Source organism: Phasianus colchicus, chromosome 1, assembly GCF_987193195.1.
Source record: "Phasianus colchicus chromosome 1, bPhaCol1.hap1.1, whole genome shotgun sequence".
In the NCBI taxonomy this organism is placed as follows: domain Eukaryota; kingdom Metazoa; phylum Chordata; class Aves; order Galliformes; family Phasianidae; genus Phasianus; species Phasianus colchicus.
In genome coordinates, this window is record NC_143436.1 from 1088364 (window position 1) to 1101660 (window position 13297).

Genomic DNA, 13297 nt, shown 5'->3' on the forward strand with positions numbered 1-13297 from the left:
TTGGGTTATTTGCGGTGGTTTCGGTGGGGTTTTTTTGGGTACGGGGCGGGCGGGCGGTGCCGCTCGGATCCGTTGCGGGGCGGTTCGGCGGAACGAAGGCGGGGCGGAACGGCGGGGGGGGAGGCGGGCGGCGCCGCAACGCCGAGCGCAGCCACGAGGGGGCGCTCGCAATAAGCGCGGCGCTCCAGTGTCACGTGATAAGTTCTCCCCGTAACCGGAAGTGCCCGCGATCACGTGACCTCCGCAGTCCCTTGGCAGCGTGCGCCACTGCCAAGATGGCGGCCCCCAGGGCATCGCGTGGCGCCACGTGCGGACCCGCAGCCGCCGGTTTCTTTTCTTTTCTTTTTTTTTTTTTTTTTTTTTTTTGCCCGGTCTCCGGGCTGCGATCGTCCCTCCGTGCTCAGGATGTGCGGAATCGAACTCTGTAACCCAGTAAGATTTGTGGAAAGTGGAAGTGTTGCTTCTGCATTGAACAACGGAAAAGGGGAATTGACTCCACAACCCACAGTTCGATCGCAGGAGCGGCGATAGGAGGGGGGGGAGCGGCGATAGGAGGGGGGGGAGCGGCGATAGGAGGGGGGGGGGCCGCCATCGGAGGGGCGGGGAGCGGCCTCGAGGCGCCCAGGGGAGGCTGAGGCTGGGCTGGCTGAGCTCGGAGCTCTTTTCCGAGCTCGGCGATTCTGTGTTTCCTTGCGGCAGAGCTGCTCTCCCGCTGTCACGGGGTGAACGAGCTCAGTCTATGGCCGCGATGGAGGGGCAGCGGGCCCCAAAAAGGGGAAGGAAAAGGGAAAAGGGGGCGGGAGAGGGGAGCTGGGCTCGAGGAATGTTGGAAACATCCAACTAATTTTTGCCAGGCCGGTATCTCTGATAAAAGCAGATTTTATTCGCGATTGCAATGGCGGGCGTCCCGCAAGCAGGAGCGCAGCTACGGCCACAGGATGCCCGTCTTTATACCCCGCTTTTCCCTTTACCCACCCCCTGCCCTGTTTTCCCGTTGGCTGGGTGCTCCAGGTTCACAACCTTATCAGTCGACGTTTGTTGATTTCTGTGTTACCTGGTGCAGCCATCCTGTTGTTTCCAAGATGTCTCGCTGCTCTCCTGGTCGCATTGATGCGGTGATCAGCTCCGAATCTTCCTTAAACAAAGAGCACCGGGGGGGGGAGGGGATGATGCCACCCTTCCGATGTCTCTTCAGGTGCTTCCTCGGGCATTCCATGCCTTCTCTGCTTTGGTCTCCACGCCTTCTTCTCTGCTTTGGTCTCCACGCCTCCTTCTCTGCTTTGGTCTCTTTGCTTTGGTCTCCACGCCTTCTTCTCTGTTTGGTCTCCACGCCTTCTTCTCTGCTTTGGTCTCCACGCCTTCTTCTCTGCTCTGGGCTCGTGCAGGATCTTCTTGCAGTGTTGTGACAAAACAAACCTATATACACCTATATGTACACCTACACACAGAGCCTGCACTGCTGGAAGGTTCAGCTTGAGGAGAAGCGATGCAAACTAGCAGAGATCTTCCCCAAGTTAAGCAGAAGGACTCCCAAAAAAGAACCGTGACAACGGAGATCATGAAATCAAAAATATTATCCAGTTCTAATGCAGAAACAACATTTGACTCCCACAGAGGCAGCACCGTTTCATACAGTGCAACGGAAACCGAGATGAGTCAGATCAAATAGAGGGAAGTTGATGAAGCAGAGCTGGAAGGAACGGCCGTTTGGGAGCAGCCTCCCGTTGCTCCCTGTGAGCAAAAGGCCGGGCCGGATCCCCTCAGCGAGGCGGAGAATTCATGGTTTCATTGCACGGTGCGGAAATGCTGACAGCAGCAGGGACAAAACCACGGCAGCCTCCGCTGTCTGTGCTGCTGCCCACAGGGATGCAGTGGGAGGCAGCGGTGCAGCAGCGACCGCGGGGATGCAATACATGGAATTGGGCTCATTAGGATCTAATTAATGCTCGGTCCCGGAAGTCACAGAAGGCTCCCAAAGCGGGGAGTGATGGAAGCGTCCCGTGCTGCAGAGCCCGAAAGGAGAGCAGAAATCCCTGAGCTGGGGGGGCAGCAGCACCGTGGGGTCGTTGTGCGGAGCTCGGAGCCCAGAGGACCCCGAGAGTCCCCTCCCTTGAAGGCACGCCGGGGTTCTGCACGTCTCCTGCTGCCGCGGGGCTCCGTCAGCGCGGCTGCGCCCCGGCCCTCCAGAGCACGAAGCCGTCGGCTCTGCTGCACACGCGCGGCTTCTCATGGTGGCACAGCGTGGAGCTGAGCCCCGCGCTGCCCAGGTACCCGCAGGGGCCTCGGCCGGAGGGCTGCGACCTGAGTGCAGAAGCACACCGTGGCCAGGGCTGGAACGGCCTCACGGATGATGGAGGTCCAGCCCCTGTGCCATGCAGGGCCATGGGGGCACATGGAGCCCATAGGGACACCACAGGGATAGGTGGAGATCTATGGGGACGCCATAGGGACAGCACAGGGACACATGGAAACCCATAGGGACACCATAGGGATGCATGGAGACCCCTAGGGATGCCATAGGGACACCATAGGAATACATGGGGACCAATAGGGAAACTATAGGGATACATGGAGACCCATAGGGATGCCATAGGGACACCATAGGGACACATGGAGACCCATAAGGACACCTTAGGGACGCCATAGGGATACATGGGGACCAATAGGGAAACTATAGGGATACATGGAGACCCCTAGGGATGCCATAGGGACACCACAGGGATAGGTGGAGATCTATGGGGACGCCATAGGGACAGCACAGGGACACATGGAAACCCATAGGGACACATGGAAACCCATAGGGACTCCGTAGGGATAATTGGAGACCCATAGGCACACCATAGGGATACATGGAGACCCATAGGCACACCATAGGGATACATGGAGACCCATAAGGACACGGTAGGGACACCTTATGGACACATGGAGGCCCATAGGGACACCATAGGGAATCCATAGGGATACATGGAGACCCCTAGGGATGCCATAGGGACACCATAGGAATACATGGAGACCCATGGGGCCCCATAGGGACACATGGAGACCCATAAGGACACCTTAGGGACACCATAGGGACGCCATAGGGATACATGGAGACCCATAGGGACACTATAGGGACACCATAGGGATACATAGGGACCAATAGGGAAACTATAGGGATACATGGAGGCCATAGGGACACCACAGGGATAGGTGGAGATCTATGGGGACGCCATAGGGACAGCACAGGGACACATGGAAACCCATAGGGACACCAAAGGGATGCATGGAGACCCCTAGGGATGCCATAGGGACACCATAGCAATACATGGGGACCAATAGGGAAACTATAGGGATACATGGAGACCCATAGGGATGCCATAGGGACACCATATGAATACATGGGGACCAATAGGGAAACTATAGGGATACATGGAGACCCATAGGGACACCATGGGGACACCATAAGGATACATGGAGACCCATAGGGACACCTTAGGGAAACCATAGGGATACATGGGGACCAATAGGGAAACTATAGGGATACATGGAGACCCATAGGGACACCATAGGGATGCATGGAGACCCCTAGGGATGCCATAGGGACACCATATGAATACATGGGGACCAATAGGGAAACTATAGGGATACATGGAGACCCATAGGGACACCATAGGGACACCATAAGGATACATGGAGATCCATAGGGACACCTTAGGGAAACCACAGGGATACATGGAGACACATAGGGACTCCATAGGTATACAGGGAGACCCACAGGGACGCAATAGGGACTCCATAGGGATGCCATAAGGATAGATGGAGGCCCACAGGGACACTACAGGGACACATGGAGATCCGTAGGGACCTCCCTTGAGGTGCTGAAGGCTGCACTGATTCACCCCTCAGCCTTCTTTCCTCCAAGCTGAACAAGCCCAGCTCCCTCAGCCTGTCCTCATAGTGGAGGTGCTGCAGCCCTGCTCATCTTCGTAGCACAGGAGGGAGCAGGATGAGAAACCCAACCCCATCCCAGCCAGACCCCATCCCAGATCCCACCCGGACGGACAGACGGACGCACGCACTGACCAGTTGGTGAAGCTTCTGCCATCAGCCCACTTCCATCCATCAGCCACGTCCCCTTCTGCCCTGCGCAGCCCAATCCAGTGGTCTCTCCAGCCCTGGTACCGTCGCACGAATGCCTGTGAACAAAGCCAGGTGTGCCTGGAGCCCTGGGAGCACTTTTCCCAAGCCCAGGTCTCAGTTCCCAGCTGGCTGCAGCGCTGTGTTGGTCGCGGCGTGGTCACAGCCCTGGGGCTGAGCGCAGGGATGGGGGCAGTGCAGAGGGCTGGGCTGAGGAAAGCCGGGTGGGTTTCAGTAGGGCCAAGCTGGGGTCCTGCATTTTGCTCACGGCGACCCCGGGAGACCCCACAGGTTTGGGGAGGAGGGGCTGAAAGCTGCCTGATGGAAAGGGAGCCAGCGGGGTGCCCTGCTGGCCAAGGAGGCCGACGGCATCCGGCTGGGATCAGGAATGGTGAGCAGGACTGGAAGTCGTCCTGCCCTGTGCTCAGCACTGCTGAGGCCTCACCTCGAGTGCTGGGCTCAGCTTTGGGCACCTCGGCACAGAAAGGTGCTGCAGCAGGGCCAGAGATGGGCAGCGAGGGGTAGGGGTGGGGTGGGGGCTGCTCAGCCTGGGGAATGGAGATGGGAACCAAAGGTTAGGGGTGGGGTGGGTTGGGGGCTGTTCAGCCTGGGGAATGGAGATGGGCAACAAGGAGTAGGGTTGGGTTGGGGTTGGGTTGGGGGCTGTTCAGCCTGGGGAATGGAGATGGGCACCAAAGGTTAGGGGTAGGGTTGGTTTAGGGTTGGGTTGGGGCTGTTCAGCCTGGGAAATGGAGATGGGCAACAAGGGTTAGGGTTGGTTTAGGGTTAGGTTGGGGGCTGCTCAGCCTGGGGAATGGAGATGGGCACTAAAGGTTAGGGGTAGGGTTAGGGTTGGGGCTGTTCAGCCTGGGGAATGGAGATGGGCAACGAGGGTTAGGGGTAGGGTTGGGTTGGGGGCTGTTCAGCCTGGGGAATGGACATGGGAACCAAAGGTTAGGGGTAGGGTTGGGTTGGGGTTGGGTTGGGGCTGTTCAGCCTGGGGAATGGAGATGGGCAACAAGGGTTAGGGTTGGTTTAGGGTTAGGTTGGGGGCTGCTCAGCCTGGGGAATGGAGATGGGCACCAAAGGTTAGGGGTAGGGTTGGGTTGGGGGCTGTTCAGCCTGGGGAATGGAGATGGGCACCAAAGGTTAGGGGTAGGGTTGGTTTAGGGTTGGGTTGGGGCTGTTCAGCCTGGGGAATGGAGATGGGCAACAAGGGTTAGGGTTGGTTTAGGGTTAGGTTGGGGGCTGCTCAGCCTGGGGAATGGAGATGGGCACTAAAGGTTAGGGGTAGGGTTGGGTTGGGGGCTGTTCAGCCTGGGGAATGGAGATGGGCACCAAAGGTTAGGGGTAGGGTTGGTTTAGGGTTGGGTTGGGGCTGTTCAGCCTGGGAAATGGAGATGGGCAACAAGAGTTAGGGGTAGGGTTGGGTTAAGGGCTGTTCAGCTTGGGGAATGGAGATGGGCAACAAGGGTTAGGGTTGGTTTAGGGTTGGGTTGGGGCTGTTCAGCCTGGGAAATGGAGATGGGCAACAAGAGTTAGGGGTAGGGTTGGGTTAAGGGCTGTTCAGCTTGGGGAATGGAGATGGGCAACAAGGGTTAGGGTTGGTTTAGGGTTGGGTTGGGGGCTGCTCAGCCTGGGGAATGGAGATGGGCACCAAAGGTTAGGGGTAGGATTGGGTTGGGGTTGGGTTGGGGCTGTTCAGCCTGGGGAATGGAGATGGGCAACAAGGGTTGGGTTGGGGGCTGCTCAGCCTGGGGAAATGGAGATGGGCACCAAAGGTTAGGGGTAGGATTGGGTTGGGGTTGGGTTGGGGCTGGTCAGCCTGGGGAAATGGAGATGGGCAACAAGGGTTAGGGATAGGGTTGGGTTGGGTTGGGTTGGGGGCTGCTCAGCCTGGGGAAATGGAGGCTGAGGGGAGACCTGACTGCTCTCTTCTAACTGCAGTGAGATTGGTTAGTCTCACTGGCGACAGGACGAGGGGAAATGGCCTCAAGTTGTGCCAGGGGAGGTTTAGGTTGCATCTCAGGAAACAGTTCTGCACAGAAGGGGCTGTTGAGCACTGCGAGGGGCTGCCCAGGGAGGTGGTGGAGTCGGCATCCATGGGTGTGTATAAAACCACCTGGATGTGGTGCTCAGGGCTGTGATTCAGGGGAGGGCTGTTAGAGTGGGGCTGGGATGGCTGGGTTGGGGTTGGACTCGGTGATCTTTGAGGTCTTTTCCCAGCCATGCAATCTTAGATGAGGACGTGACACTGTCCCTGCTCAGCCCAGGGCTTTCCCAAAGGCATCTCCTCGTGGCTTTGGCATGGGGTGAATTGGGGGCATCTCATGGCTTTGGCACTGAGTGAATTGGGGGCATCTCATGGCTTTGGCACTGAGTGAATTGGGGGCATCTCATGGCTTTGGCACAGGCTGAACTGGGGGCCTCTCATGGCTTTGGCACAGGCTGAACTGGGGGCCTCTCATGGCTTTGCCCTGGGGTGAATTGGGGGCATCTCAAAGCTCTGGCACTGAGTGAATTGGGGGCATCTCATGGCTTTGGCACTGAGTGAATTGGGGGCCTCTCATGGCTTTGCCGTGGGGTGAACTGGGGGCAGCAGGAGCCGTTGGTGCAGCCCCACAAGTGTGGGTTTCCCACCCCCATGCTGGCACTGCAGCTCACCCCCCGCTCTCACCATCTCCTCCTCCGTGTCCAGGGTGGCCAGGGCAGCTCCGAGTTGCTGGCAGAGCTCCCTGCTGCTGTTCCAGTCTCTCTCGTTGTGCGAGAAATAATAGCATTTCCCCTGGAAGCCGACCCAGCCATTGGGGCACACGTGGGAGAAGGCTGGGGCAGGTGGGCACGGCTCACGTGGGCGCACTGAGAGGGAGAGAGTTGGGTACATGGGAGACAAGGAGCTGAAACGACTGCGGTCCCGCTTTGGTCGTCCCCCTGCTGCAGGTTGGGGTCGGGATGCAGCGACGTGGGGCGACGTCGCTGCAGAGGTTGGGGAGGGGAGCAGGAGGTGGTTTGGGGCAGCCCAGGAGGTGGGATGGGGGCTGGGAAACGCCGGTATCCCCCATCCAGCGCCCACAGTGGGGATGTGGGGGCACTCACCTGTCCCAAACAGCATCCAAAACATGAGGATGACACCCACCAGCACTCCCAGCACTCCCATCACACAGAGGAAAAGCTCTGCTTTCCTTCTGCCCAGCTTCCGTATGCAGCCTGGTGGGGCAGAGAGAGACCAGGGGTGGCAGCAGGGACAGGGAGGGGGTCGTTCCCCTCTGCGCTGCTCTTTGAGGCCCATCTGCAGCACTGCGCCCAGGGCTGGAGCCCCAGCACAACAAAGACAGGGAGCTGCTGGAGAGGGGCCAGAGGAGCCACAGAGATGAGCAGGGCTGCAGCACCTCCACTATGAGGACAGGCTGAGGGAGCTGGGCTTGTTCAGCTTGGAGGAAAGAAGGCTGAGGGGTGAATCAGTGCAGCCTTCAGCACCTCAAGGGAGCCTACAGACAGGAGGGGAGTCAGCTCTTGGGAAGGGTGAGTGACAGCAGGACAAGGGGAAATGGTGTTAAGCTGAGGGAAGGGAGATTGAGGTTGGATGTCAGGGGGAAATTCTTTATTATGAGAGTGGTGAGGTGCTGGAACAGCTGCCCAGAGAGGCTGCGGATGCCCCGTCCATCCCTGGAGCTGCTCAAGGCCGGGTTGGATGGGGCCCTGGGCAGCCGGGGCTGCATTCAATGAGGAGGGTGGTGGCCCTGCGTGTGGCAGGGGGTTGGAGATTCATCATCCTTGAGCTCCCTTCCAACCTGCACAGCCGTGCTGTGATGCTGTGATTCCATGTATCCCAGTGGTGTCCCTATGGTTCCCTGTGTGTCCCCATGGTGTCCCTATGAGTCTCCATCTATCCCTATGGTGTCCCTGTGGGTCTCCATGTATCCCTGTGGTATCCCTATGGTGTCCCTATAGGGCTCCATCTATCCCCATGGTGTCCCTACGGTGTCCCTATGGAGTCCCTACAGGTCTCCATGTATCCCCATGGTGTCCCTACGGGTCTCTATAGGGCCTCGGTGTATCTCTTTGTGTGCCCCATGTATCCCTATGGTGTCCCTATGGGTCTCTATGGGTCCCCATGCATCCCCATGGGTCGCCATGCATCCCTATGGTGTCCCTATTTGTCTCTATAGGGTCTCCATGCATCCCTAAGGGTCCCCATGTATCCCTATGGTGTCCCTACAGGTCTCTAAGGGTCCCCATGCATCCCTATGGTGTCCCTATGTGTCTCTATAGGGTCTCCATGTATTCCTATGGGTCCCCATGCATCCCTATGGTGTCCCTATGTGTCTCTATAGGGTCTCCATGTATTCCTATGGGTCCCCCATGCATCCCTATGGTGTCCCTATGTGTCTCTATAGGGTCTCCATGTATTCCTATGGGTCCCCATGCATCCCTATGGTGTCCCTACGGGTCTCTATGGGTCCCCATGCATCCCTAAGGGTCCCCATGCATCCCTATGGGTCCCCATGCATCCCTATGGTGTCCCTACAGGTCTCTATGGGTCCCCATGCATCCCCATGGGTCCCCATGCATCCCTAAGGGTCCCCATGCATCCCTATGGTGTCCCTATGTGTCTCTATGGGTCCCCATGCATCCCTATGGTGTCCCTATTTGTCTCTATAGGGTCTCCATGCATCCCTAAGGGTCGCCATGCATCCCTATGGTGTCCCTATGTGTCTCTATAGGGTCTCCATGTATTCCTATGGTTCTCCCATGTATCTCTATGGGTCCCCATGCATCCCTATGGTGTCCCTATGTGTCTCTATAGGGTCTCCATGTATTCCTATGGGTCCCCATGCATCCCTATGGTGTCCCTATGTATCTCTATAGGGTCTCCATGTATTCCTATGGGTCCCCATGCATCCCTATGGTGTCCCTATGTATCTCTATAGGGTCTCCATGTATTCCTATGGGTCCCCATGCATCCCTAAGGGTCCCCATGCATCCCTACGGGTCCCCATGCATCCCTACGGTGCCCCTGGCCGCGGTGCCGTTGTGTGAGAGCCGATGGCTCGGGCTCCGTTCCCCATGCAGCCCCTCCGTGCCGGTGCCAGCCGAGGACGGCAGATTCTGTTCTCTTACCCCGCTGTGCTTCGTGTCCCGGGCCGGACGGCCGCGCTTCCGGCTGCGGGGTGCAGTTTGGGAGCTGTTCTGCTGCCGGCATCGCGGGGCATTGTTGGATGGCGGAGCTGGGAGGGAGAGAGGAGGCGCAGAGCGGGACTTCGGCCGTCAGAAAGGGTGAAAAGCCGGGCGGCGCCGTCCTGCGTCCGAAGCCGAGCGGTGCGAACGGAGCCAAACGGCCGCACTGGGCCCAGAAACGGGGGCGCGGTGCCTCAAGCGGCACCGAACCGGCTCCGAAGAGGCACGTGATCGCGGAGGAGGTCACGTGACCGCGGGCACTTCCGGTTACTGGAAGAGTTGATCGCGGGATACCGGAGCGCCGCGCCGTTCGGCGCCGTCGCGTTGCGAGCGCCCCCTCGTGGCTGCGCTCGGCGTTGCGGCGATACCCCCCTCCCCTCCCCTCCCCCCCCCCGCTGTTCCGCCCCGCTCCGTGCGGCGCCGCCCCCGGATCGGAGCGAAACGGCCTCAGAGCGACCCAAACAGACGGGATGGGCCCGGACGGGCAGGAACGGCCCCCAAGGCATCAGAACGGGCCCAGAACCACTCGGCGCGGATCCCAAAGGCCCTGCAGCGCGAGGCCCAGCGCCGGGCGGCCGCGGGCTGAGCGCCGGGGCCGGGAACCGGGCGGCAGAACGGCGGGGCCCGAGACGCACGCGGCGCCCGGCGCCGCTCTGCCAGCCGCCATCTTGGGGGCGGCGACTTCCGAGAAAAGCTTTGTCACGTGACACGGTGCTCGGCGCCACCTTGTTGCGAGCGCCCCCTCGTGGCTGCGCTCGGCGTTGCGGCGCCGTTCGCATCCCCTCCCTCCCGCTGTTCCGCCCCGCCTTCATTCGCCCGAACCCCCCGCAACGAACCGGAGCGGCACCGCCCACCCGCCCTGAACGCCGCGGTACCAAAAAAACCCACCGAAACGACCGCAAATAACCCCAAACGGAACCGACCCCGCTCTCGTAGCGCCCCGTCCGTGCCGCCAGCCCGAACCGAGCCCGAACCGCCCCGCGCTCCGCGCACCCCAAAGCCGCCCTTAACGCCGCCCGCAGCGCCCCCAGCCTGCAGCCCTGCGCCGCCCCAAGCCCGGCTCCGCTTCCCAGCCCCCTGCCCAGGACAGACCTGCGTCCGGCCGTCCGTCCGCCCATCCGCCCATCCGTCTGTCTGCAGGCACACGGCTGCACTCAGCCTCTCCGAGCGAACGGGGCGGGCCGTTGTGAAGATCCACCAATAGCAGCGCAGTGAGGCGCTCATGCAATGCGCCCATTGGCTGCGCTGTGCTGTCACTACCGCCCCTCTATAAAAGATCTGCCGCGGGAGTCGGCGCAAAGCTGTGGGCTCCGTGTGGGGTCAGATTTAATGGGGCGGAGCTGTGGGGTCCGTATGGGGTCAGATTTAATGGGGCAGAGCTGTGGGGTCCGTATGGGGTCACATTTAATGGGGCAGAGCTGTGGGGTCCGTATGGGGTCACATTTAATGGGGCAGAGCTGTGGGCTCCATATGGGGTCAGACATGAATGGGGCAGAGCTGTGGGCTCCATATGGGGTCAGACGTGAATGGGGCGGAGCTGTGGGGCTCCATATGGGGTCAGACAAGAATGGGGCAGAGCTGTGGGGCTCCATATGGGGTCAGACATGAATGGGGCGGAGCTGTGGGGCTCCATATGGGGTCACATTTAATGGGGCGGAGCTGTGGGCTCCATATGGGGTCAGACATGAATGGGGCAGAGCTGTGGGGCTCCATATGGGGTCAGACATGAATGGGGCAGAGCTGTGGGGCTCCATATGGGGTCAGACGTGAATGGGGCGGAGCTGTGGGGCTCCATATGGGGTCACATTTAATGGGGCGGAGCTGTGGGCTCCATATGGGGTCAGACATGAATGGGGCGGAGCTGTGGGGCTCCATATGGGGTCAGACATGAATGGGGCAGAGCTGTGGGCTCCATATGGGGTCAGACATGAATGGGGCAGAGCTGTGGGGCTCCATATGGGGTCAGACATGAATGGGGCAGAGCTGTGGGCTCCATATGGGGTCAGACATGAATGGGGCAGAGCTGTGGGCTCCATATGGGGTCAGACGTGAATGGGGCGGAGCTGTGGGGCTCCATATGGGGTCACATTTAATGGGGCAGAGCTGAGGGCTCCATATGGGGTCACATTTAATGGGGCAGAGCTGTGGGCTCCATATGGGGTCAGTCATGAATGGGGCGGAGCTGTGGGGTCCATATGGGGTCAGACAGAAATGGGGCGGAGCTGTGGGGCTCCATATGGGGTCAGACATGAATGGGGCGGAGCTGTGGGGCTCCATATGGGGTCAGACGTGAATGGGGCAGAGCTGTAGGCTGCATATGGGGTCAGATGTGAATGGGGCGGAGCTGTGGGGTCCATATGGGGTCAGACGTGAATGGGGCAGAGCTGTAGGCTGCATATGGGGTCAGATGTGAATGGGGCGGAGCTGTGGGGTCCATATGGGGTCACATTTAATGGGGCGGAGCTGTGGGGCTCCATATGGGGTCAGTCATGAATGGGGCAGAGCTGTGGGGCTCCATATGGGGTCAGACATGAATGGGGCGGAGCTGTGGGGCTCCATATGGGGTCAGACAGAAATGGGGCGGAGCTGTGGGGCTCCATATGGGGTCAGACGTGAATGGGGCAGAGCTGTGGGGTCCATATGGGGTCAGACGTGAATGGGGCGGAGCTGTGGGGCTCCATATGGGGTCAGTTGTGAATGGGGCGGAGCTGTGGGGTCCATATGGGGTCAGACGTGAATGGGGCAGAGCTGTGGGGCTCCATATGGGGTCAGACATGAATGGGGTGGAGCTGTGCGGTCCATATGGGGTCAGACACGAATGGGGCGGAGCTGTGGGGCTCCATGTGGGGTCACATTTAATGGGGCGGAGCTGTGGGGCTCCATATGGGATCAGACACGAATGGGGCGGAGCTGTGGGGCTCCATGTGGGGTCACATTTAATGGGGCGGAGCTGTGGCACCATATAGGGCTCTATAGAGCCCCATAGAGCCCCATAGAGACCTATAGAGACCAGTAGTGCCCTATAGAGCCCCATAGAGCCCCATAGAGACCTATAGAGCCCCGAGGAGCCTCATACAGTCCTATAGAGCCTTATAGAGCCCTATGAGCCCATAGAGCCTTATGGAGCTGTGGGGCTCCATATGGGGTCAGACGTGAATGGGGCAGAGCTGTGGGGTCCATATGGGGTCACATTTAATGGGGCGGAGCTGTGGGGCTCCATATGGGGTCACATTTAATGGGGCAGAGCTGTGGGCTCCATATGGGGTCAGATGTGAATGGGGCGGAGCTGTGGGCTCCATATGGGGTCACATTTAATGGGGCGGAGCTGTGGGGTCCATATGGGGTCAGACATGAATGGGGCAGAGCTGTGGGGCTCCATATGGGGTCAGACGTGAATGGGGCAGAGCTGTGGGGCTCCATATGGGGTCACATTTAATGGGGCGGAGCTGTGGGGCTCCATATGGGGTCACATTTAATGGGGCAGAGCTGTGGGCTCCATATGGGGTCAGACGTGAATGGGGCGGAGCTGTGGGGCTCCATATGGGGTCACATTTAATGGGGCGGAGCTGTGGGCTCCATATGGGGTCAGTCACGAATGGGGCGGAGCTGTGGGGCTCCATATGGGGTCAGACAGAAATGGGGCGGAGCTGTGGGGCTCCATATGGGGTCAGACATGAATGGGGCGGAGCTGTGGGGCTCCATATGGGGTCAGTTGTGAATGGGGCGGAGCTGTGGGGTCCATATGGGGTCAGACACGAATGGGGCGGAGCTGTGGGGCTCCATGTGGGGTCACATTTAATGGGGCGGAGCTGTGGCACCATATAGGGCTCTATAGAACCCCATAGAGCCCCATAGAGACCTATAGAGACCAGTAGTGCCCTATAGAGCCCCATAGAGCCCCATAGAGACCTATAGAGCCCCGAGGAGCCTCATACAGTCCTATAGAGCCTTATAGAGCCCTATGAGCCCATAGAGCCTTATGGAGCTGTGGGGTCCATAT

At 59.5% G+C, this 13297-nt stretch overlaps 1 protein-coding gene across 7 annotated transcripts; it reads right to left on the reverse strand.

Annotated features, from left to right (window-relative positions):
- Positions 1-873: 873 nt before the first annotated feature.
- LOC116239600 (C-type lectin domain family 2 member B-like) lies at positions 874-10605 on the reverse strand. Of its 7 annotated transcripts, none has more exons than XR_016460335.1 (6): positions 10390-10605; positions 9241-9347; positions 6797-7326; positions 4066-4178; positions 1359-2301; positions 874-1307 (listed from the first exon to the last, which is right to left on the reverse strand). XR_016460335.1 is itself a non-coding variant. In XM_090126360.1 (6 exons), the coding sequence occupies exons 1-6, from the start codon at positions 10413-10415 to the stop codon at positions 2160-2162; spliced, it is 681 nt and encodes a 226-aa protein (XP_089982486.1). In that variant the 5' UTR covers positions 10416-10605; the 3' UTR covers positions 876-2159. The 7 variants fall into 7 exon arrangements, 3 of the variants coding, with proteins under 3 accessions (XP_089982344.1, XP_089982486.1, XP_089982557.1); XR_016460339.1 differs by having other exon boundaries at positions 874-1267; positions 1333-2301; XR_016460338.1 differs by having other exon boundaries at positions 874-1267; positions 1308-2301.
- Between the last annotated feature and the right edge of the window lie 2692 nt (positions 10606-13297).